This window comes from Pelophylax lessonae, assembly GCF_965119305.1.
Source record: "Pelophylax lessonae genome assembly, chromosome: 3".
NCBI lineage: Eukaryota > Metazoa > Chordata > Amphibia > Anura > Ranidae > Pelophylax > Pelophylax lessonae.
The window spans coordinates 408,207,074-408,233,944 of NC_138770.1; the positions used below are offsets into that span (position 1 = coordinate 408,207,074).

At 40.4% G+C, this 26,871-nt stretch overlaps 1 protein-coding gene across 1 annotated transcript in view; it reads right to left on the reverse strand.

The window, feature by feature from the left end:
* The window catches only part of ROS1 (ROS proto-oncogene 1, receptor tyrosine kinase), a 229,385-nt gene that overhangs the window by 159,049 nt on the left and 43,465 nt on the right, over positions 1 to 26,871 (reverse strand). Inside the window, exons 4-9 of the mRNA XM_082249088.1 lie at positions 23,627 to 23,762; positions 20,004 to 20,211; positions 14,794 to 14,870; positions 12,142 to 12,258; positions 9,453 to 9,637; positions 2,647 to 2,744 (exon numbers count right to left, since the gene is read on the reverse strand). Coding sequence (XP_082105214.1) covers positions 2,647 to 2,744; positions 9,453 to 9,637; positions 12,142 to 12,258; positions 14,794 to 14,870; positions 20,004 to 20,211; positions 23,627 to 23,762 — 821 coding nt within the window. The remainder of the gene's footprint in view (positions 1 to 2,646; positions 2,745 to 9,452; positions 9,638 to 12,141; positions 12,259 to 14,793; positions 14,871 to 20,003; positions 20,212 to 23,626; positions 23,763 to 26,871) is intronic.

The window sequence follows — 26,871 nt, forward strand, 5'->3', positions numbered from 1 at the left end:
CATGGGATTCATGCACAGTTTGTATTAGAGCAGCGTGTACAGCAAGTGATATAGTTTTTTTAACCACTTAAGCCCCGGAAGATTTTACCCCCTTCCTGACCAGGGGGTTTTTTGCGATTTTTTACTGCGTGATTTTAACGGACAATTGCGTGGTCGTGCGACGCTGTACCTAAACGAATTTGACGTCCTTTTTTTCCCACAAACAGAGCTTTCTTTTGGTGGTATTTGATCACCTGTGTGATTTTTACTTTTTGCGCTATAAACAAAAAAAGAGCGTAAATTTTGCAAAAATAACAATATTTTTAAAAAATTTTTATATGAAATTCCCCCCCAAAAAATGTAAAAATCTAAATTTTTTAACATTTTTGGCCAATTTGTTTTCTGCTACATATGTTTGGTAAAAAAAAATCGCAAAAAGCGTATTTTGATTGGTTTGCGCAAAAGTTATTGCGTTTACTATCTAAGGGAAAGATTTCTGTCATTTTTGGTGGGTTTTTTTAACGCGTAATGGCGGCGATCTGCGATTTTTTTTGCGGTACTGTGACATTGTGGCGGACAGATCGGACCCTTGACTGACATTTTTGACACTTTTGGGGTTACCAGTGACATTACTGCAGTAATCAGTGCTATACATATGCACTGTTACTGCAAAATGACACTGGCAGGGAAGGGGTTAACTTTATTGGGGAGGGAGGGGTTAAGTGTGTCCCTAGGGGCGTGCTTTTTACTGTGATTGGCTGTGGCTACTAGTGTAGGAACAGTGATCAACGGTCCTACATAGTAGAACCGTCTGATCACTGTTTCTACACAGGGGAGAATGACAGGCGGCTTGTTTACATCAGCTGCCTGATTTTCTCCCTCTGTACCGACGATCGGCGAGTGACCGGCGGACATCGGGTCCGCCGGTCACATGCACTAACTTCCCTGTGAAGGAGCCGCGGCGGGCGCGCGCCTCCGCGGGTGCGCGCTCACCCGCTATTGGCTCACAAGGAAGTGACGTACCGGTACGTCACTTTGCCTGGCCGGGGCTGACCGCCGCAGTATATAGTCGTGCGGCGGTCGGCAACCGGTTAAGCACTTTCAGTAGCTGATCTGGACACACTAAGAAAGCAGATTCTTTATCTTTTACCCTATGTTCACTTCAATGAGGCTGTGGCTGATGTGTTTTTCTGGAGCGTTTTGCGGTGGGTTTTGTGTTTTTAAAACCGCGTTTTGATGCCCTTTTGAATGCAGTTTTCATGCGTTTTGCATTTTTTTTTCTCTTTAACAAACTGTGAATCGCCAGGAACCCAGCTGCCGCGTCCTGAGCAATTAGCTGTCAGTGGGATTCCACACTGACAGCTGAATGTGAATGTAAAAAAAAAAATTTCGGCAATAAAAAAATCGGGGGAAAACACGCAAGACACCAGACCCTTATCTGAGCATGCAGCCCGGCAGGTCAGGAAAGGGAGGGGATGAGGAAGCGCCCCTCCCCCTGAACCATACCAGGCCACAACATGGGGGGGTGCTTTGGGGCAAGGGGGCTTGGCAAAAGGGCCTCTTCCCCACAACCCTGGCTGGTGGTTGTGGGGGTCTGCGGGCAGGGGGCTTATTGGAATCTGGAAGCCCTCTTAAACAAGGGGGCCGCTAGATCACAGCCCCCCCCCAATGTGAATCAGTATCGGGTACCTAGTACCCATACCCATTCACCAAAAAAGTGTAAAAAGTGAGTAAAGACACAAAATAATTTTTTTACTAGTCCTTTATTAAAAAATTTTAAAAAAGGCCTCCGGTGTAGATCCATTGTCAATCTCACCTCCCACCCCCACCGCCACCGACCCGAAAAAAAGAAAAGGCTCCCACCATCTGACAGTTCTTAAATAGCTAAGGGGCGAGGCCACCACTCCAATGACGTTCATGTATGTGATTTGGCGTTAAAGGGTAACTACACTTTAGTGGGGAAAAAAATAACAAATAAATAATATACTGTATACTATTGTGGCATTCAAATTGTAATTTGATGTTATTAAAAATGACCTTTCCTTTTCAATCTGCAGCTCTGTAATTTCCTTTAAAATGCAATGCAATTTGGCAATCTGGAGGTGTTCTGTACACAGAATGTAATGCAGACCCTGCAGCTTTCCTCATTAGAGCCCCGCAGGTGCAACAGCTGATTGATAATTATAAAACCACTCCCATTAGATTCACTTTCCCACATGGACACAGACAAACACACAGGAATTTCTTCGGAATAACAAATGGTAGGAATCTGCAACAAAGTTTGTTAAAATCCTTGTGATGATCCCCCTGAGGGGAATGTTTTTTTTTCTAAAAAAAGTGGATTTACTCTTTAACTGAACTTCAGCTTTAAAGTCTTCAAATAAAATTGCATTAAAAAGATGCTTGTTGAAAGCTTTGCAAATGCTTTGTAAAAGCTTTCTGTACACACTGGACTTGTGCTCCTGTATGAGATGTTTTCTTGTAAGTCTGAATAAGCTGTGAACTATCACCTTGAAATCACCAAGGAGGACAGAAAGACAGATACAGACAGAGAGAGAGAAAACAATTCACGTATGACCATTTTACTTGATGAACTGCGCATGTGTAAGCCAATTTACAGGGGAAGGACAAATGTGTCTTATTTGTAAAAAGGGGAACAAGGCATACCCATTATATGGATCAACTGCAATCTTCTTGGGCTTGAAAACATCTTGTAACGGCATCTTATAAGCAGCTTTGCAGTTTAATAAATCACAACTATATATCTAGATGGAAGAACAAGAAATGAATTTGAACAAATTTGCCAACATTAAAGTGTATCTAAAACCATGTTGGTGCACATTTCTGTAAAGCCAATAAATATAATACCTTTATTCATTATGTGTAGACACCAGAGAAAGACTAAGCTTAGAGAAGCTACATCCTCCCTCCCTATTCCCTAGCTTGTGCTTAGCTGAACAGAAGGGAGATGGCAGGTTGCAGGTTCTGTGTGCTGAGTGTCTGGTTAGATATTCACCATTGGGAGCAGGCAATGGACAGCTCTGTGCTGCTCTGCTGCCTGCAATTCTCTCTTCTTCCTGTGATCACTTCCTGATTGCAGGGGAGAAAAGAGAAGAAGTGACAGTGACCTGCTATAGCTCACTGTATTGCTCCCTGAACTGGGACAGCTCACCTGGTGCAATATGCACAGCTCACTGTATTGCTCCATGAACTGGGACAGCTCACCTGGTGCAATATGCACTAAATAAACAGAGGTGCCCGCGGGCATTTATCTGTCACCCTATGTCTCTTCTGCACTAAAACCAACTAACTTGAATGTTCATAATCTTCTTTAGAATGTATGCTTAGCTGCTCATATGAAGTTTAGTGTAAATTCTCAGCACACTTCGGTGACAGAACCAATAAACTCCCATGAGCTTGCATGGTAGTTACGGCATTCCATCAATCAAGCTGGCCAAACATCCTGAAACTGAAAAGAAGCCTGGTTGAACTGTGAGATAGCCCAGTGACGCAGCTAGTTTCCTAGCAGCTGCAGAGGTTTCACACAGCCTCGCAGCACTGATTGTTGACTACTAAATTTGTGAATGAACAGTCAGTGTTGTGGAACTGTGTAATAGATCTGCAGGGGCAGTGTATGTTTATTATGAACAATATCCTTAACCTTAAAATCTTAAAACAAAAAACTACTGTGCCACAGTACCCTCAAACCTAATAAATTCATCTGTGATACCCCTGCTGCTAAACCAAAAAATTCTGTGTGTGATACACCGATTACAATCCAAAAAACCTTATAGTGTATGGGCGCTAAGTACAGTGCATCCAGAAAGTATTCACAGTGCTTTATTTTTTCCACATTTTGTTATGTTACAGCCTTACTCAAAAATGGATTCAATTCATTATTTTCCTCAAAATTCTACAAACAATACCCCATAATACCAATGTAAAATAAGTTTGAAATCTTTGCAGACATATTAAAAATAAAAAATGAAAAAAATCACATGCACATTCACAGCCTTTGCTCATGTTGCCTTATAAAGGGGGTTTAGGTGTAATCTCCATTAGAGTGTTGCCTGATGAGCAGTTATGTATAAATCTCCTATAGTAATTGTAAATAGATGGATGTAAATATTTATTTTTCAAGATATTGAGGGTTGATGTCAAACACATAGATGAATATTAGTGTAGACTTTTAAGTCTGACCAGCAATAGTAATTTGATTAATAAGTCCGTTTGAAATGCCAGCCTGCTATTTGCACTGGAAAACAAACTAATATGCAGAATAGTACCATACTGTACTTAAGTTCCTGTTAGCCAGACATCCTGGGGCCAAGGCAATAGTGATAATACTGTAGGCCATGTCACTCCCCTTTATATATCTTCAAAGACTTAGTCTTTAGATATGCAATGAAGGTGATCGTCTGTTCAGGGATGGGCAATTTGCCCAGCAGCTGACCTAGCTGACCTAGCTGACCCAGAGAGGAGGGCTATCGAGAGGCTGGGTTATGCTCAATATAGGGGATGGGGAAATTGTCCAATCCTGAATAAGATACGCCCAGAGGGAGGAGAAGGGTAAGGTTGCTACACCAATCAGCAAGGTGAGATGGATCCATATTAGTGAAGGTGGGAAGGGGAGAAATCTCTCTTGCATTGCAGACTAGGATGAAACTACTGGGGATGGTAACTATGGACTATATCTCTCACACTTAAAATGTATACATGCTTTTTCTCTTTTGTGTTTGAACACACGGCAGGCACCATGCCTGAAGTGAAAAGGTAACCTAACTCCATGCTCATACATACATGGTATTGTAAATATGTCTATTGTGAGTAATTTGTAAATATCATATAAGCCAGGGGATTTGTACTAATAATGTGTTGTAAATACTGTTTAGTGTGTAATTTGTGTATATATATATATATATATATATATATATATTATGTAACCCTTTCAATAAAGGTGTTTTGCAGATTGAACTACCTCTTTTGTGTAAAGATCTCTCAGGATCTAGATGTGTATAGGCGCATGCTACTACAATGATTGGGGTGTATGCACATTTACACATAAATAAAGGCAACACTCAATACTTTGTTGAAGCCCCTTTTGCATTAATTACAGTCTCAAGTCTTTTTGAGTATGATGCTTAAAGCTTAGCATATCTATTTTTGGGCATTTTCTCCCATTCTTCTTTGTAGGAGCTCTCAAGATCCTTTGGATTGGATGGGGATCGAAGGTGCACAGCCATTTTCAGATCTCTCCAGAGATCTACAAAAAGGTTCAAGATTGGGCCCTGGCTGGACCACTCAAGGACATTCACAGAGTTGTCCCATTGCCACTCTTTTGTAATCTTGGCTGCGTGCTTAGGGTCCTTGTCCTGTTGGAAGATGAACTTTCGCCCCAGTCTGAGGTACAGAGTGCTCTGAAGCAGGTATTCATCAAGGATGTGTCTGTACATTGCTGCATTCATCTTTCCCTTGATCCTGACTAGCCTCCTAGTTCCTGCCGCTGGAAAACATCCCCACAGCATGATGCTGCCACCACCATGCTTTACTGTAGGGATGTATTGGCCAGGTGATGAGTGATGCCTGATTTTCTCCAGACAAGACACTTGCCATTAAGGCCAAAGAGTTCAATCTTTGTTTCATCAGACCAGAGAATTTTGTTTCTCATGGTCTGAGAGTTCTTCAGGTGCCTTTTGGCATTTCAAGTGGTCTGCCATGTGCCTTTTACTGAGAAGTGGCTTCCCTCTGGCCACTCTACCGTAAGGCCTAAATGGTGGAGTGCTGCAGAGATGGTTGTTCTTCTGCGAGGTTCTCCTCTCTCCACAGTGAAACGCTGAAACTCTGTCAGAGTGACCATTGGGTACTTTGTCACCTCCCTGACTAAGGCCCTTCTCCCCCGATCACTCAGTTTGGCTGGGCAGCCCGCTCTAGGAAGAGTCCTGGGGGTTCCAAACTTCTTCCAGCTACAGATGATGGAGGCCACTGTGCTCATTGGGACCTTCAATGTTGCATACATTTTTCTGTACCATTCCCCAGATCTGTGCCTCGATACAATCCTGACTCGGAGGTCTACAGATAATTCCTTGGACTTAATGGCTGGGTTTGTGCTCTGAGATGCATGTTTAACTGTGGGGCCTTATATAGACAGGTGTGTGCCTTTCCAAATCATGTCCAATAAACTGAATTTACCACAGGTGGACTCCAATCAAGTTGCAGAAACATCTCAAGAATGATCAGTGAAAAAAGGATGCAGTGGCATGGCAAGAGCTGTGAATACTTACCTACATGTGATTTTTTTAATATAAATTTGCAAAGATTTCAAACAAACATCTATCACATTTTCATTATGGGGTATTGTTTGTAGAATTTAGCAAAATATGTAATCCATTTTGTAATAAGGCTGTAACATAACAAAATGTGGAAAAAGTGAAGCGCTGTGAATACTTTCAGGATGCACTGTATGTCCTTATTTTTTGTGACACTTAAATTGATACATTATTCTCATATAAATAAAAATAACGTGTTGCAATAATCCATAAACAAAATTATCCATCTTTTTAGTCCTTTATGAAACCATCCACTGGTGGCCATCTCCAAATAGTGCTCTACTTCATGCAGACAACCCTGCTGTAGGCTTGTGTATCCTGTGATCCACATCACATTTAGACACTGCCACTCACCAGATTTTTGGGACCCACGTCTTCTGTGGGTCAACGTGCGCTTAATAAAACAATCACTTTCTCCAGACCACCTTTCCTTTCCTCGGTATGTGGCTCAGGGACAGCTACTAAAAAGATGGACAATTTTGTTTATGGATTATTGCAACACTATATTTTTGTTTAAATGAGATAAATGTATCAATTTAAGTGCCATACCTAGAACCTATACACTATAAGGTTTATTGAATATCCTTAAAATGCAGCATCTTTTTGTACACCACAGAAACAAACTTATGGCCTAGTAATGTTCCTGACATAAAGCAAGGCAGGAAATATGTCTCAGGTCATTCTATTTAGGATCATTATGAAATGAGGTTGAGACCTTGCACCACGGCCCTCAGATGCCTTCTGTTGATATTGACACTGAGGAAAGAGTTTCAGGATTCAGAATCAATGCTGTTTCCTCAAAGTTATGAGAAAGCAAGGCTTATGGTCCAAGAATCCCCAAATAACCACATTTCCCTTTTCATCAGTCAATACAATGGCCAGCAGTGCTTTTCGGCCAACGTTACAAAGCTTAGTAAAGTTTAATTTAATTTGTGAATGTAGAAAACTCTAATGGAAGGTTGGACAGCACCATATATTACAATGTAACAGTACAAAGTCTCCTAGATTCACCAATGAAATATGAGGAGCTACCTAGTTTATTTAATCTATTTCAATTCAGTCAGGTAGGCCCTTGCTCTTTATCATTTTTGATAGATCCAAAGCAGATTGCACATATTGTAATGTGTGTGGCTAATATTTCGAGATTTTTAAAAAATAATTTATAACATATATAAAATATATTAAAAAGAATATTATATATAAATATATAATATATATATATATATATATATATATATATATAATATTATATTCAAATTATTGTCAGTCTATTTTCACATAGAATTTGTAAGTGTTTTTTTACATAGCATTTAAATGCTGCCATAAGATGTCTGTCCTAAAGCTGAACTCCAGGTAAATACACATTTTTATCAGTATTATCATATATTTTTACACTGCAGAAATAAATGAACAGTAATGAAGTGCTTGCAATGTGTGGCCGCTCCTGTGCTATGTAATATTCCTACCTTCATCACTGCGCCCCATACAGCACAGTTCGCACCAAATGCTCAATGCTGAAACTTACATTGAAGTGCCCAGATCCCAGTGGGCCACACTCTCTGCAACTCATCCATTCCGAAAACATCTTGCATTCTATTTAGTGAATAAAAGATGTTCTGTGATTATAGGGGAGATTGTGACATTCATCTACCCCAGTGGTACTTTATAAAGAAAGGGCCAGTTTACTGTCCTTCTAACTTTAGGAGGGCCAGGCTGTGGCCAGTGGGAGAAGAACATGTCTAGGTATCAGTGGGAGTAAACAATGCCCCATTATTGGTATTAGGGGGACTAATAATGCTCTATTATTGGTATCATTGGGAGATATAGTGCCCCATTATTGGTATCAGTGGGAGGAATAGTGCATCATCACTGGTGTTAGTGGGAGGAATAGTGCCCCATCAACGATGTCAGTTGGAGGAATAGTGCCCCATTGTTGATATCAATAGGAGGAATAGTGCCCTATTATTAGTGACAGTGGGAAGAGTATTGCCCCATTGTCGGTGTCAGTGGCAGGAACTATACCCCACAGTTGCTGATGGTGGCAAGCCCCTAGGCCGCAGTTTGGAGACCATTGATCTACACCTCCACCAATCAAAGAATGCCTTACATTCATTAAAAAGAATACAAGAACATTTTAGAATGGATAAGCTGCAGAGTGAGAGACCCACTGGAATTTGTGTACTTCAGACGGAACTGGAAAAATGAAAGTAAGAGTATTACACATTAGTGTTCGTTATTTTTACAGTATTTACATATTGCCAAAATTTGTCTTTGGACAGAGGTTAGCTTTAGGCCTCAAGAACACTAGGCATTTGGCCTCAGTGTATGAGAATCCGGTGCTTGGGTGAAGGCAGAAGGCACAGGTGCACCACTGCCAACAGAATGTAAAATGCTAAGATAGGTTGAAACTGCTGTGGCTGGACAGGGCTGGACAGTGCACTGAGCAGTACTAACCTTTAGGGCCTTATGTGCCCAGGGATGAATGCTCAATACACAAGCAGTCTACATTCTGGGCAGTTGTCCCTGGGCACACACTGCCCTAAACGTTAGTACCGCTTGATGCACCGTCCAACCCCACCCCGCTGCTGCAGTATCAGCCTTTCTTAGAGTTTTACACTCTGCCAACAGTGGGGCTGGACAATGTGCCTGTGCCCTCTTACCTAAACACCAGAGTTTCATGCAATGGGGCTGAATGTGGCCTCAAGGGTGAGCTGGAAAGGCCACATGAAGTCTTCATTTTTGTTAGTCTTCCTATATTGATGCTCACAATTGTAGCTGAACAATATATCAGTTATTCACAGTCAATGTTCACCCTAGTCCCTGCATTTTCTGAAACAGCACTGCATACACAAATGTAGGAGCTGTCACATTATACAGAGGGCTTCAAACCTGAAACAGATACTGTACTGGAGAATCAGTTTATAAATGATATAATTGTCATAGAGTCAAGCAAACTAATGAAAAAAAAATGCATCTATGGCAAACATAGGCCATGTCCATACAGATATTTGAATAAGTTTGGCTGTGCGGCTTTCAGGAAACAGCCGGAAAAAAAAGTAAAGGTCTAGGTGTTCAGCTGTTGACTTGACTCACCTTATTTGCATGTTTATAATCACTTTAGGGAGACATACTTGAAATAGTTCATACCTGACTGTCCATAATGAAATAGATCTTATGGTATAACCAATCTACACATAGTGAAGTTATGCTTTCATAACCAGTATAGATAAGGCCAAGATCAGAATAATCTGACATGTTAGCAGTTCCTTTCATCCAAATATGATTTTTTTCTGAAAAGTAGACCACTTGGTCATAGACATTAGCAGAAACACCTAGAAATACCAAACAAAATAGTTTTACTGATAAAAGAAAAATACAATGAAATGATCAACAACGATAAACAACATATCCCAATGCCCAGAAGTCCCTCTACTTATTTGCTATGTAATATGTGCCTTATGCCTCTGTGAAGGTTTTGGTTCCTACATATTCAGGATTTACGGGCCCAGGTTTGGGTTTTTTTAAGATTCGTTCCTAGATATCAATATTTCATCATTGCATAGCTTTTCAAAAATTCCACAGGAAAAGGTACAATTTGACAGGCAATCACATGTCTGATTATACTGCAGTTGGAGCCTGTGGTGTCTCATAGCCCTTCAAGTAGATGTACCAACAGGGGCGCAAAGCAGAAGGTCCTGGGAGTAGCTATGGAGGAAGAGCTCATGGAATGGACTTTTTACCAGGTTCTGCAGTGTATTGCAGTCCTAACTTGATAATTCTGATAGTCTCCTGAGTTGGAGTACACATATATTAATGAATAGATTAAGGGCAGGTAGGGTTCAAGAGGATCAGGAAGTGAAGGGAAATGTTTGTAAAATGCGTAAAAACTGTTTTTGGACAACTATCCAAGAGATGATATAAAACCTCTTGCCACGCACGTAATGCATCTGTGTAATGGCAAAAAGGGTGGGCTTTAACACCCACACACCACACATATTCATTTATGGACTGCTGAGTTATCTGCGCTGAGATTGTGCTCACTGCCCGTTCCCAGCACATTGACTGAGCCATCATGGACAGCTCAGCAGGGGTTAAGATATCCCCTCATCTTGAAGAGACTGACTTTCTGAGTCCAGGGCCTGATCAATCACAGGTAGCAATTACATGCAAGCAGAGGGGATTAGCTGCAGGATCTGTCAGCATCCCATTGCTTTCAATAGGGTTGCCACAAACAGGTAAACCCTGCAAACTCCCTGCTGGTCTCCTGCATGTAATCGCTAGCAGCCCTATTAGCAAGTGAGAAGGGGGCTTAATGCCTGGTACGTACTATCAGTTTTTTTTTTTTTTTCAACCCAGCGGGCTGAATGAAAAAAAAATTAAGAGCTTGGGAGGAGCCACTGTACTAACTATCAGATGCAAGTAAAGTTATCTCTCCGCTGAGCTATTGTTCTGACAGGGGGACTGCTCCCCCACCAGAATACACCGGTCAGCGTCTGCAGCCATTGGCTGCCATCACTGATCACACGTTGATCAGATCCTGGTTTTCCAGCATGTCCGTTCAACAGAAGCCAGCTGTTTCTGTTGAACTGGCTAATATTCGGCCTATGTGTATGGGCCTTAAAGGGGAACTGTACTGAGAAAAATATGGAAGCTGCCATTACTAATCTATTTTAAAAATGTTAGTTGCCGGGCTGCTATGCTGGGCCTCTGCCATCAGTGTTCTAAGCCTCTAATCTGCAAAAAGATAAGGTCAGAGTATAGGAAAAGGTCATTGCTGACACTCTTGTTCTTGGTTAGAGACTCAAAAGTTGCAGTCATTTTAAGGGGAGGTAAGCATGGCAGCCACCGTGTTTCCCTAATGACAGGCTCTCTTTAAGACAGCGCAACCACCAACTCAACCCTACTACTGAAGTATTAAAATAATGTGCCTTATAACCCAAGCGTATATTGCTGCTAACACTTCTTCAGGGCGTTCACTAAAACCACTACATAAGTCTACTACTGAAGAAGCCCAACCGGAGGGCGTAACGCGTATGGTTGGGAGGAGCCGAAGCCCGTGACATCACAGTTACTACCTGTATCAGCATGGTGAGCTGATGATTTTATTCGCATGTTATCCAGATTCTCTTGTGTTTTTAATCCTTATTGGTTTATAATAAATGTGTGAAAACAGAGAGCACCATCGGTTTTCCACTTTGTTTTATGGTATATTATGCTGATAACTGAAGAGTGATGAGGGACAGGAAAAAAAGGGAGTCCTTGCTGCACTCTCTATAGGAGGAATTGTTCTAAGCTCTAGGGCGTATTTGACTCTGTAGTGGGGTATTTGAGATAAAGGGGCATTTCACCTGAAGGTGTTGAGTCAATGGAAGCACTGAGAAGATATATGAACTGTCGCTATATTACACAGTGGATTTCACTGTTTATATGGGACTTTTTAGATATTTGTTGAAATTTGTTCACATTAATATAAGGTGTTTCTGATCAGGAGTCCAGTGGACCTTTATTTGATGAATGAGTGGCCTTCATGCATGTGAAAATGTGGTCCACCTGATTGTTGCACTAATTACTCATTTTTTATTTTGTTTTGTGCATTCTTTTATATTCACATACCTGTTGCGCTACACTTATTTTATATATCTCTTTAAGATATGTCTAAATTTCCTTTTGGATCTATTTACAGTCAAAGGCCACACAAGTCAGTTATTATGTGGTCAATGTCAACAAATGCTTAATACATACAGCCAGTCCACCTTGCTTTGTTCATTTACTTTGTACATAGTAACAGCTGTCTTATAACCATATTCTAGTATCAGAAATGATAAGCCCCACTTACTGCTGATTCTGCCTGGTGCTGTAAGACACTGAGCTTCATGCAGAACTTCCTCCAGATTATCCCTCTTTTTGAGAGTGTTGTTTCTGGACAGAAAAAGCCACTGTGACTTATCTGGATCTAAACCGACGAGATAAGGAGATTAAAAATGTCAATGTTGTTGGTCTTGCAACCCAAAGCACAGATGCGTCTATAATGCTTAAACAGGTTCTTTTGAATACTAGACTACGGTATGTATTGAACAATCCCATGGAGCATCATCCATGTACTGGTGTTGCCATGACTACTCTATGTGTACTTTTATTTCCAAGGGATTTGTGAGATTTGTTATCTTGGTTAGCTTTATATGGTAGCTTTGATAGGCATGTATTGAAAACAAATAAAACTGCTTTGTGATGAGTGATCAAAGCCCACAGCTAAGCTGCACAAAGAAGAGGTGCCATTCCCTATCTAAAAGGACATTTCTTTTCGAACACCTTGTTCACCGCATGATTAATCATCCCAATGCAGATTTTGTCACTAGAGAATTTTCTATCATTACATAGAAAATAATAATAGTTTTAAATTATTTACCGGTTACAAAAGTAGCAAAATGATGAAAACATAAATAATGTTTCAGTTTGTGCGTATAGTACTACTGTCCCGGTAAACATGATGATAGAAGCATTATCTTGCTTTACTTTTTTTCTCTTTCCAGGATTTTTTTTTTCAAGATTTTTTATCAAAGCTAAATTCTAGGATAAGCAAGTATTGTCTAAATACAAGAGTCAAGTGTATTCTTACTTAAAGCGGTAGTATACTCATTTTGACAACTTTGCATAATATAAATCATCTGTGTCCGTATTACATTACTAACCTTTTACCCTGCCTGTCACTTCAGCCGTTATCCTTCTATTTACATCGCTCCAGTCAATGACGTCACTCGCGCATGCTCAGTGTAACCTTATTTTCCGGCAAGATCATGATCTTGCCGGAATAATGCAGAGTCTATTGCGGGGCTGCGTCATTTCCTCTGCTAGACGTCAGCCCTTTGCTCGCGCGAGACTCCGACCTTCCCCCGTGAAAAAAATTCTCCACTACCCCATGTGATTTGCTACATCACAGGGGAGTGCTAGTGGAGAGAGAAAAGAAGACGTGTGGAGGGCAGAGCAACAGTGGAGAGGAGATCGAGAAGGAGGCGAGGAACGCACCATATCGCGCATGCGTGAGATTTAGAAGACAAGGCAGTAAGGGCGGAAATGACGTCCGCCGTTGGAGTCAGAAATAAGTAGCTAAGATGGCGCTGCTGAATACAGGAAGTCGCTGTAAGAAAACTACGCAAATAAAAGGTATTATAATTCGTTTATCAGATTTCATTTTAATGTATGCATGTGTACAAAGGGCTATTAGATCGGAAGATGTAAAAAAAAAAGGAAAAAAAAACAGAGTTTACTACCGCTTTAAATCTTGGTGTATTTTTTTTTTCCAAATTGGTGCAGTAATCTGGTGTGAAATATTTCCCCTGTGAAGGAGCTTCGTGTAATAAAGACCAGTCACTGCTGATCTCTCTCCTTGTGCAGAGTGACTGGTCTTATCTCCACCCCCTCCTGTGTTTTTCTGCAGGCAGCCTGTAGTGGGTGGGGCCTGATTGGTCCCTCCCACAGCTCTACTCTGTGCAGAGGTCATGTATGACACAGTGATGATGTTACCACCACTTTTATCTGGGGGTGCAAAGGCATTTGGTGTATACAAAGTTGATTTGTATTCTTTATGGCAATTGAGGAATATATTTGAATGAAAGTTTTTGCGCCTGGAGTACAGATTAAAAGCAGTACTAACATTTTGGATACAGTAAGGGAGGGCTATAACCCCTGTAATTTTTTGCCATCTGTTACCCATTGGGGAGATTTCCCTTTACTTCCTGTCCCATACCAAAAACAGGAAGTAAGAGGAAATCCCTCCAAAAAAGGGAATCCCAGGTTGTCCTCAAAGCTAGTATCCCCATTGGAAGATTTATTCAAGTTCTTGTGACAACCCAAAGTTTAGGATGTTCTTTCACTTTCAGTGAAAACAGTAAACAGGACAAATAGAAAGGGTGAATATCCTTAATAGGGCACAGACAGCAACAAAAGCCAAACAGATGCTCTAATCCCTCTCCACTCTATCTAAAACTAAAGAAAAAGTTTTGCCTTTAGTTATACTTTAGTTTACTCTGCAAACACAGGCTGGGTATTGCGTAACAAATACAGCGGTCCATGTTAGGGATGTAATTAGTATAACAAGTCTAATCTTTCCAAGTTAAACTTTATATTACATTTGGTATAACATAACTGTAATAAAATACATTAGTGAATACATGTTCTGTCTGATCTTTTTTTTTGTGCTGAGTCCCAGTGGGGAGATCTTCTGTTTTGGAGCTCAACAAGAAGTCATACAGATAGACTAGATAGATAGATAGATAGATAGATAGATAGATAGATAGATAGATAGATAGATAGATAGATAGATAGATAGATAGATAGATAGATAGATAGATAGATAGATAGATAGATAGATAGATAGATAGATAGATAGATAGATAGATAGATGATAGATAGATAGATAGATAGATAGATAGATAGATAGATAGATAGATAGATAGATAGATAGATAGATACCTGCAGATGTATTTTGTACCTGGTATTCCTGTGGTAGTAACATTAGCCTCCGCTGCAGGTCCTTCTCCTTGCTCATTTACAGCAGTAATGGAAAATCTGCAAAATATTAGTGGTAAAAAAATATGAAATCAAAGCAGTATATTTACATTTTGCAACCTTCATTCAAGTGAGTTTAAAAAACTACCCATACATTGCAAGTGTCAGCATCACAGAGTAAGAAAGCAGTGGCATATCTAGCATAACTGGAACCCAGGGACAATCATTTTTTTTACACTCCCCAAAAAAATGACTGACACATTAAAGAGGTGCCTGCAGTGCAATGCCCCAAATTGTGGGTGTGGCCAGATTGCACTCACAGGAGGAAGGGGCTTAGAGAGGCATAATTAAAGTGGCTGTGAACCCTTACATATACCCAGTGAAGTGACTGCCCTCCAACACCTCCACCAGAGAACAAAAGACACCCGGTGTATAGGAGGTGCCAATTTTAAGCCTGGTATCGATGGTCTGTGATTCCCTGCCTGAACTGACCCCCTATAACCAAGGGGTCTGCTACATATGGTAAGCATCTAGTGTGCACCAAGTGTCTTTTGTTCTCTGGTGGAGGTGTTGGAGATCCACATCAAGAGTTGTTTTTTTTTGTTGCTATTATTAATCCATAATACCCGGTATTGGATTTCATCCTATGGATTGTCATCTACTAAATTAATATAATCTGTGGACTGTCACAACTATTCACATTCACTGTGGATCACATATGTGTATAAGTCACATATATATACTGTTGATTGTCAACTTTTATTTATTTGTATTTATTGTGGATCACATATCAGCATAAGTCACATATATGTATTTGCACTCATATTTGCAATTTTACTTTATTTAATTCACTTATGCACTTTATAATTATTATACTATTTTCTAGTTCATTTATTTTATTTATTTTTGTGTAATTTGGTTGAGCGCAACTTTATATTTAGCAATATTTATTTTTATCAGATGGACAATGACCCAAAGCATACTGCTAAAGCAAACAAAGAGTTTTGAAGGAAAAGAAGTGGAATTTTATGCAATGGCCAAGTCAATCACCTGACCTGAATCCGATTGAGCATGCATTTCACTTGCTGAAGACAAAACTGAAGGGAAAATACCCCAAGAACAAGCAGGAACTGAAGACAGTTGCAGTAGAGGCCTGGCAGAGGATCGCCAGGGATGAAACCCAGCGTCTGGTGATGTCTATGCATTCCAGACTTCAGGCTGTAATTGACTGCAAAGGATTTGAAACCAAGTATTAAAAAGTGAAAGTTTGATTTATGATTGTTAATCTGTCCCATTACTTTTGGTCCCTTAAAAAGTGGGAGGCACATATACAAATTCATACACCGTTCACCTGATTTGGATGTAAATACCCTCAAATTAAAGCTGAAAGTCTGCAGTTAAATCACATCTTGTTTGTTTCATTTCAAATCCATTGTGGTGTTGTATAGAGCCAAAAAGAGTGGAATTGTGTTGATGTCCCAATATTTATGGACCTGACTGTACATCCCAGGAGTCTTCATTGTTTTTTTTTTTTTTTTTTCATCTGGAGGAGGGGAGAAGGGGCTTTCTCAGCTAAGCACAACCTCCTGCCTGCACGCCTCAGCTAAGGACAAATGAATTCCAGGAACTAAATGAATTAATCCTCTGCCTTTACTCAAGATGGCTGCAGCTCGAAATGCATGGGGGGTGTTTTTGAAAATTAGTACAATAAAATAAAGTGTGGGGACATAGATGGGTGAATGGCTTAGTATCCCCCACAGTGCAAATCTCCCCTAACATCCTTAAATTCCCCCCTCCCAGCCTACCCCCTCAGTACAAACCCCCCAGCACAAACCTATTGGTATGAACTCCCACCCCGCACAGACCCCTCAGCACAAATAGACCCCCTAGCAGAGACCCCTCAGTACAGACAACCCTTCCCCTAGTACAGATCTCTCAGTATATTACAGACACCCCATGCCCCAGCACAGACCCCTCAGTACAGACCGACCCCCACAACATTCCTAAATCCCCCCAGCCCACCCCTCAGTACACACCTCCTCTCAATATAGACATCTATCCCCCCCAAGTGCAAACACTCCTCCCCTAGTACTGATCCCCCCCTACCAGTATATACAACCCCCCACTACAGACCCCTCAGTACAGTCACCCACCTTCCTCCCCAATACAGACACCTCAGTACAGACACCCCCAACCCCCCCCCCATCCCCCCATTACAGACACCTCAGTACAGACACCCCCTTCCTTCCCAGTACAGACAACTCCATACAAACATCCCCATCCCCAGTAAAGACACCCCCCTCCCTAGTATAGACATCCCCAACCCATGCCAACACAGAGCCCTCCCTTCCTCCCTAGTACAACCCCCTTCCCACCCTAGTACAAATTTCTCAGGACACCTCCCTCCCCAGTATAGACACTTCAACACAGAACCACCCCCTCCACACCAACCCCATCAGTAGAGAGATCCCCTTTCCCAGTGCAGGCCTACCAGCACAAGTCTCCCCCTTCCCCAGACCTACTCACCATGGCAGAAGATTAGAAGCAGTAGTAGTTCAGAGTGAGGAAAAATCCTCTCCTTGGCTCTGTTATCTGACCAAAGCAGGGAAGGAGGCTTTCCCTCACGCTGAACTGCTTCTGTCACTAAAATATTGGGTGCAGACTCTCTGGTGGTGGAAGCTGTCACAGGATCGTATTCCCACTGACCCAATTAACTGTGGAAGGGAGGCCCCACAGTTGTATGTAACAAAGGGGTGGAGATGGTGATGACAACTTGATCACTAAAGCACCATTTGATTTAATTTATACTCATGCGTACATGCTGCTTTAATGGTAGCCTTTTGTTCCGTTTTGAATTCACTAGACGTTGATGATTGGTCACCTGAGCACCATTTGAGAAATATATCAATTTCAATATTATTACATTTTTCATTTTTCTATCAGTTATTTCATATATAGTTGTATATTGTACATTCATTCGTTTATTTTTTGGCGCTGCACTACTGCCTTATAAATCATTGACCTAATATGGCTACATGTCCTTTTCCCAATATGGCCATGAGGCCACATATGGTCAATGAGGTCCAAAGCTTTCCTGCCCATTTGTCTAACGGCAGCTCCCAGAGTCCCAGCCACAGCTCATTGGGCCAGGCAGTAATACAACTAACTTCCAAGTTCAGACTGAACCCAAACTCATCCCTGTTCTGGATGAAAAAATGTTAGTATCCTTCTTACCTAGCCATCAGCCGGATCAAATCGCTTCCGGGTTTACTGACAGCTCCGGTAAACCTGAAAACGACCGGAAAGCAGCGTATGGGGGGGGGGGGTTGGTGACCCTCTGCCAGGATCACTTTTAGCAGATGATAAATCACTCACAGAAATAAATGATATCAAGGTTATGGCAGCTAGCTGCTGCCGTAACCCTGGTATTAAACGTCAAAGTAATGAATATATATACTGTTGGCAGTCGGCAAGTGGTTAAAGAAGAGGTTAGTAATGATTCTTCCATAGTACTCTCCTAAAGGGTTCCTTTAAGCCCTGTGCAGGTAAGACAGCTAAATACACAACTAAAATACAAGTGTGGGAGTTGTCTCACCCAGTCTTGAGAATTAAACAGCCCAGCCAGATAGTGCAGCCAAGCTGGTGACCTAGAATTTCTCTGCTGTAGTTAAAACAAAATAAGCTGGTTACCCCCACTCGTCCTAGCCTGTGCATAGTGAAGGAGTGGGACACTAATGAAATAAAGTCTCTCCTCTTTCCTCCTGTCATCATGCTCCTTATCAGCACATGTGCATGCAGGACATATGCTTGATTCCTAGTGCTGCCCTCCCACTCTCAGCGTGCTGATATACTGGTATTATAAGAGGCTAATACCAAGTCAAATTCAGGTATTTATATTAATTGCAGTTTTTTAATAAATTAAAAACAGCATTTATTGATTTATTTATTGAATTTTTGTAATCTGCATGGAATTCAGCATATTATATATTTATGATCAAACATTTGCTTTATTGTATTTAAAACATTGTTGTTCATTTAAATATTCAATTGAAATGTTTTCATTTAAAATTGTCTCTATGTCTGAGGATTGAATGAGGATTGTAATAAAAGAACATTCTAATGAATCACAGAATAGCCTTCACAGTTTATTAAAAAAGGTATGTGAACCTGATTTAAAGCTATCTTTTTTCTGCTGAAAGTAATTCTCTCTTGAAAGCCCTTGCTATATACCGAATAAAACCATTCAGAAGGGTTATGGAGTACGTAAGCAGATATCCATTTGGTTTCCATCCATCTATGGTTATAAATATTGCCTGCTTTGTAACTGAATTATTTCAAGCTTGAAGTCAGTCAAAACTTTTTTGCTTTTTTGATAATATGAAAAAAAAAAGGGTTAGTGGTTTGGCATAAGGCTAGGTTTACACATGAGTAGAAGGATGCTGGTTGTTTGACACGAATATGCGTGAAAAACGCTGGTTAGGCAAATGTCACAGAGGTTACTTGGATAGACACAGACAAAAATAAAATATTTCACAGAAGTTCTAACCTATCCCCACTTTATTAAAAGAAAAAGAGTGTTTTCCCTTCACTTCAAGCCCCTGAAACGCTCTGCTATCAGGACAGAAAGTGGGAGGAAATCTCTCCCAGGAGGAACTCAGACAGCATTTTAAATTAAAGAAAGGTTCTAACCCTTCCCTACTTTATTCAAAGCTTTCATAAAATAGCTTGATGGAGTTGCAATTTGAATTTGTAATGGAAATGACGCAAAGAAAATGAACTTCAGTGCTTCAGGTATAAACTACAAGTATGAATTTCTCTACAATGCCTGCAGCTTCTGAGGTCAGTGGGGGCTTCTTAGAACTAATTTACTAGTAAGTGTAAATTTTAGAGTGTAAATTGCCTGCTTACTGTTACAACTTAAACACCCTAATTTTCAGGGATGGGGAACCTAACAAGGATGGGAAACATGGTAACAGGAGAGCAAGAGAGAAAGAAAAATAAATCTTTATTTGGAACACCCACTCATATTCTCAAGGCACATTTAATTGCATTTCCAAATTAAAACTACCCTACTGACTTAAAGACTGATAATTTTGAATTTGCTTGTATTGCTGTTCAAGGTTATATATGGAGCAGTAATTGTTGTGTAGACAAGGGAGTTACATTTTGAAAACAGATTCATATATACTTTACCTGTAGATTGTTGCTTCATTTGTTCCGTAAAACTGGAAGTTCTGTCTCTCAGCCACTGAAAAGTGTCTTTGGGCTTCACCCTTGGTATATAGGTTTAGGTTATATCCAGTGATTTGTCCATTTGGGAATAGTGGTGGAAGCCAACTGACCTCAATTGTGTGACTGCTAGAGCTGTAAAGAGTTTCAATCCGTGGTGCAACTGAAGGTACTGTAAATCAGAGTTACATATTCTATAGTTAGGGGAATTTTTTTTAAAAGTGTGCACTTTAATATTTCTAAAAATACATTATATCAGGGCTCAAAATTTCAAGTCCAGGCCTTAAGAGTTACTCGCCACTACTTGCCCCACCCAATCCCTACCCCATCCCAACCCAACCCCTAACCTGCCCCACCCCTAAACACACCCTCATAAATTATCTCATGAAATTACACTCTTAAATGTTTTATGCAGAATTAAATTACAAAACTAAATATTAACAACAACTTTATCAGTGTCCATCAGTACAGCATCATCAGTGCCCATCAGGGCAGCATCTCAGTGCAGCTTATCAGTGCCTATTAGTGCCACCCCATCAGTGCCCATCAATGCAGCCTGATCAGTGCCCATGATATCAGCCTCACCAGTGTCAATCAATGCAGCCTCGCCAGTGCCCATCAATGCAGCCTCACTAGTGCCCATCAATAAAGCCTCACCAGTACCCATCAATGCAGCCTCACCAGTGCCCATCAATGCAGCCTCACCAGTGTCCATCAATGCAGCCTCACCAGTGCCCATCAATGCAGCTTCCCCAGTGCCCATCAATGCAGCCCCAATGCAATGCAGTGGAATAGGAGGCATAGGTATAATAGATGGGGGGGGGGTTGGAATGAGTATGTTTCAGACCTACACTTCCAATTCTTACCCCCCCCCCCAATCCTTTATTTTATTTTTTTTTAAACCTTTATACCTATTCCTCAAAATAACTCTCCCCCCCCAATCCAGCACATCTATGCTATAGCCCCCCCCCTTTCCTCCCAGCACACATTTTGTATAATCCCCCCATTCAATGCCGCAAACCCCCTCAAGCACACACATGCACTGCATTCAGGGGGGCAGGGATGTGCACAGGAGGGAGGTGGAGAAGGACGGTCCCAGGTGACTGTACAGTTCCCATTGAAATGCCTGTGCTGCGAGCCTGTGCACGGCTAGGGGGGCACTGGATATACATTCCCAGGACAGCGCAGCCCTGTCCATACTCGCAGTTCTTCAAATTTACACTCGCCAAATGTGAGCAGGCGAGTGTAAATTTTGAGGGGGCTGAATTATATATAAAAAAGATCGGTGAAATAGAGTGAAACTTTTAAAATTTTCTTGGCCAATAGTTCATTCAATCCATTCTTACTATCTGGTAAAAATTTGAAGCTGGTGTTTCTATCTTTGCACTTCTTTTTACTGCACACTTACAAATATTTTGCTGTTAGCTTAATAACCTGAATGCCTTAGGATCTTGTAGAGAGCATACTTTAAATATAGTAAAGATGGGGAAAAAAAGTCTGTCAGATTTCATTTGACATGTTTTCAATTTCATATTTAATTTAATTTACTTTAATTTTATAATTAATGTTTTACCTGCATGCTTAGAAATGCCAGTCCAGCACACTACACTTATAGGCTGGTATTCCCATAAAATTCCAGGCCTCTTGCTATATAGGTATGCTTGCGATGCTGGTACCAACCTGCATGCTTTTCAGCATTTGGCAGGTATTTTTTTGAGAGACCAAACAAATTTAGCCACCTATTAAAATGATTAACTCCACAACATATTTGCTTGCATTTCATTGTCCCAGAGGAGTTCCTGTTATGCAAGGTGCTAAGCCTTTTCCCAGTGAATTGGCAATGGTGTTTATTGGACCTGTTCAACACACCACAAATTATTTGCAAAGAAACATGGACAATGGTTTAATATAAATGACTCAAATTCAAATAAAGCTAATTTTTACTTTTACAATTTTTTAAATTTACGTGAACTAATAATCCTCAGGGGTCTCCTTGTGTTAAATCTGAGTTTTGTCTTTACTGAAGGGCTTCCAGCCTTTCTCAATTTTTTTTAGCAAGGAGGAACCATTGAAAAAACCTTCAAGGTCTCAGGGTCCTCAGGATGACACAAGCAGGGACAGGCACACTTGCGGGCTTATGGATAAAACCCCACATATTACTCCACTAAGGAGGGGATAATATATTTTGGTAGCATATTGCCTGCCAGCAACTACCTCATCTAATAACATCACTCCTGCTGTCTCCCTTATATATTTGGGGGTCCAAACGTTTGAAGCAGATTTACCCTCTGAATTACACCTGTGCTGCAGCGACCAACCCTGTTTACATCTTTATCAACCTTAAATCAATTTATACCTTTGTGGAAGCTGATTTCAAGTAACAACCCTCAGTGATTTGACTATCAATATCACTTATCAACATTATCCTACTGTTCGCTCCCGTGATGTCTCATGTTGGGAACATCATACCTTTGTTCCATTTTCGCATCGCAATTTAATCAGGGTCGTATTTCATTCACCTATAATGCTTGCTTAAGTTGTCTCACTCCTTGCCAGCCCCCTGTGTCCACCCAAAAGCCATTAACGCCATACACATATTGGAAAAGAATTGTCCTGATTAATTTTGGTCCTGATGAAGCTTACTGCGAAACACGTTGACCTCTAATTAGATAGACTCCACAAGTCAAGTATTTGTTGACTGTTAATCATATAAATTATATAATATTTATACACCTGTATACTGTTGTACTGATATGATGTGTGGCTATTCTTTATTTTATGATGTAATGAACTTTATCACTGAGTGTGGAGGTTCGCTATCCCCCCACTCTGCAATTTTAGAGTATGTTCAATAAAAATAATTTCTTTTAAACAACTTTGTTTATTAAGTCTATCTTATGACGTGCCTTTGAAAGTCCAGTTTTTTGTTAAGTTTAGTTGGTTTTCCAACTAACATTCTCCTTTTCCTCCTACTTTTTACATTGGTGGCTCAGTGGAGAAGGCCTCCTTACATTGGTGGTCTGTGAAGGACCCTATTACACTGGTGGTCAATGGTACAAATGCTCATTATATTGGTGGTCAGTGGAAATATTGCCCCTTACATTGGTGATCAGTGGTAAGTATGATAGCTGAAAAGATAATTGATGTCAGTAGTAGCTTATCTAAATGGCAGAAATTGTTCATTGCCCAATAAATCCCTAGCACGGAACTCTGTTTGAGAAAGTCTGTCATAGAGATTTATCATATTACTAGAGTTAGGGATTTCATATCCCATTTCTAACTCTTTGGTAGATTAATTTAATTAATGACTCATAAGAAATGTATTAAGAGTGAGTCTTTCTTCATTATTCAACACTGGATCAAGAGATGGCAGAAGTGGAATAACAAACTGCATTGCCAAAGGGCGCTCCTCTGTACACAGATATTAGAATCTACAAATCAGCATGATCCATGTTAGCTTTCGTGGATCAGTTTACTCATCTATATTCCTAAATTCCTTTAAATAATGTATATGATAAAGAAATATTCAGTACTAAAATGAACAAGAGTTCAAACTGAGCCCAGTTTATTACAAATGTCATTCTTACCTCCATCTGGAAGTGTCCTGTAGGCAGGGCTAGCTGTAGAATAATACTGCAGATGACAAATGATCCATATAACTCTAAACCAATACTCAGTGTAGGGCTGCAGGTTAGTCACAGTAAATGATGTTTCTGTTACTGGCTGTATTCCAAAGACAAGTAAAATGACAAAAGCACACAACAAAACATGTTAGCATTTCCAAATTTATTTTAAGGAGAAATGTATTTTATTGAATCTTAAAAGATAGTAGAAAGCATTACAGAAATTGAAATAATTCAACAAATACTGTAGGCTCTGATGTTTCAGAAAAAAAATAAAAATGTGAATCCATTCAATACATGTAGGGTAGACACTATAAAATATACCCAATGAATTAGTAATTATTCATTGCATGTGGTCAATGTACACTATATTATCAAAAGTAATTGGATGCCTGCCTTTACATGCACATGAACTTTATTGGCATCCCAAAAAGTCTGCAGGGTTCAATATTGAGTGGGCCCACCCTTTGCAGCTATAACAGCTTCAACTTTAGGAGTGTGTGTATGGGAATGTTTGACCATTCTTCCAGAAGCGCATTTGTAAGGTCAGGTACTCTAATTCATCCCAAAAATGTTCTGATGGGTTGAGTTCAGGACTCTGTGCAGGCCAGTCAAGTTCCTCCACCTCAAACTCACTCATCCATATCTTTATGGACCTTGCTTTGTGCCCTGGTCCAAATCATTTGATGGAGGGTGGGATTATGGTGTGGGGTTGTTTTTCAGGGGTTGGGCTTAGGTCCTTAGTTCAAGTGAAGGGAACTCTTAAGGTGTCAGCATACTAAGACATTTTGGACAGTTTCATGGTCCCAACCTTGTGGGAACAGCTTGGGGATGGCCCCTTTCTGTCTCAAGCAGTGCAGAAAGCAAGGTCCATAAAAACATGGATGAGCGAGTTTGGAGTGGAGGAATTGACTGGCTTGCACCTGACCTCTACTCAACAGAACACCTTTAGGATGAATTAGAGCGGAGTCTGCGAGCCAGGCCTTCTCATCTAACATCAGTGCCTGACCTCACAAATGGTCAAACATTCCCATAGACACACTCCTAAACCTTGTGGACAGCCTTCCCAGAAGAGTTGAAGCTGTTATAACTGCAAAGGGTGGACCAACTCAATATTGAACCCCAGGGACTAAGACTGGGATGCCATTAAAGTTCATGTGCGTGTAAAGGCGAGCATCCCAATATTTTTGACAATATAGCGTATAAAATAGTCAAATGATTTATAAAGCGTTATTAATAATACATACAGTTCCATCCAAAAAAAAAAAACAACCCAACACTTGAATTTGCTGTTTACAATTTAAATGTTGGTTTTACCTACAGTGTGTATAATATTTGTTACATTTGACTAAAAGACTTGCCAAAGCCACAGTAGTGTGAATGTATGACTTGAAGGCCACTCTAGCAAGCCTTAAGAACACTTAATGCTACTTTTAGTGCTACTTTCTTCCTGTGTAAATCAAAATGTAGCATTGAAAGAGTAATAAAGCATTCCTAATGGAAAACATTCAGTTTGAGCTTTACCACTTCACTGAGTTATATAAAAATCATACTTCTGTATTATCATGGTAATTACTAGACTTTGGTGGGTATATTCTGAGGTAAATCTCTGGGTCTGTGCTCAGTAAATCAAAGCCTTATCTGTCCCAAGAAAAATATGTTAGGCTAGACTACAAAACTGTAACCGAGACATCGACGAAATTATATTTTTGGTCATCTCATCAAGGATGTTATCAGAACAGAAGGCTTCAGGGACTCAAGTGGATAATAGAACTACATTTAAACAGATTTGCAAATAACTGTTACAAGTCTGCTCGTTGGCTGAGTCATTATCTTCTGCTGATGGTTAGAAAGCTGTGTTGATCGGACCATGTTCTGGTCCACACAGTGCTTTAGTGATAGGCCAGGAGGAGAGGACAATGTAGATACAACCTCAGTTCTGGGGTCTATGAAACCTGCAGGGCTTACATCTGAGTGGCCTGGAAGTACAGCGGGAGCAGTACGAGCTCCCTAAATGTAAACAAGCAGCTTTGTGGGTTAAAGAAGAAAGAATATATGTTGGGAGGTCGTTTTTGAGACAGAGGAGGATATCACAACTATTGGCTGTGCTTGTGCAAGTTATCGCAACCCTGAGTGGTGACCATAACAATCCCAAGACATCCTGTTAAAGTAGGGTTGCCACCTCATCCTCAACCGAACACATATTAACCACTTTACCACCGGAGGATTTTCCTGCTTTACGTCCAGGCCACTTTTTGCAACTTGGCACTGCACGACTTTAACTGACAATTGCGCGGTCATTGCTTCCTTTTGGTGGTATTTGACCACCTCTGCGCTTTTCATTTTTTTGCGATAATAATAAAAAAAAGAGCGAAAATTTTGCGAAAAAATTGACATTTTGACAGTTAAAAAATATCCAATATATTAAATTTTTGTCATATATTTAGGCCAAAATGTATTTCGCTACATGTCTTTGACTGGCTATATTTTGCGATTCGGCACTGTACCCAAATTTTCCCCACAAATAGAGCTTTCTTTTGGTGGTATTTGATCACCTGTGCGATTTTTAATTTTTGAAAAAAAGAGTGACAATTTAAAAAAAAAACAAAAAACAATATTTTTTACATTCTGATATATAACATTCTCCAAAAAAAATTTTAAAATCAAAATTTTTTAACATTTTAGGCCAATTTGTTTTCTGCTACATATTTTTGGTAAAAAAAAATCACAATAAGCGTATTTTGATTGGTTTGCGCAAAAGTTATTGCGTTTACTAACTACGGGAAAGATTTGTCATTTTTATTGTTTATTTTATTTATTACTAGTAATGGCGGCAATTTGCGATTTTTTTTGCGGGACTGCGACATTGCGGCGGACAGATCGGACCCCTAACTGACATTTTTGACACTTTTGGGGGTACCAGTGATATTACTACAGTAATCAGTGCTACAAATATGCACTGTTACTGTAATAATGACACTGGCAGGGAAGGGGTTAACTTTATTGGTGATCAAGGGGTTAAATGTATGCCTCATGCTTACTGATGTGTGTGTGGGGGGAGGGGATTGTGTGACACAGATCGCAGGTTCAGCTATGCTGAATCCTGTAATCTGTCCCTGTCTGTCACAGAGGAGATCCGCCCACTTTGTTTACACAAGTGGGAGGATTTCCTTACTCGATCCCCGACGATCGGGGAAGAGCGGCGGTGA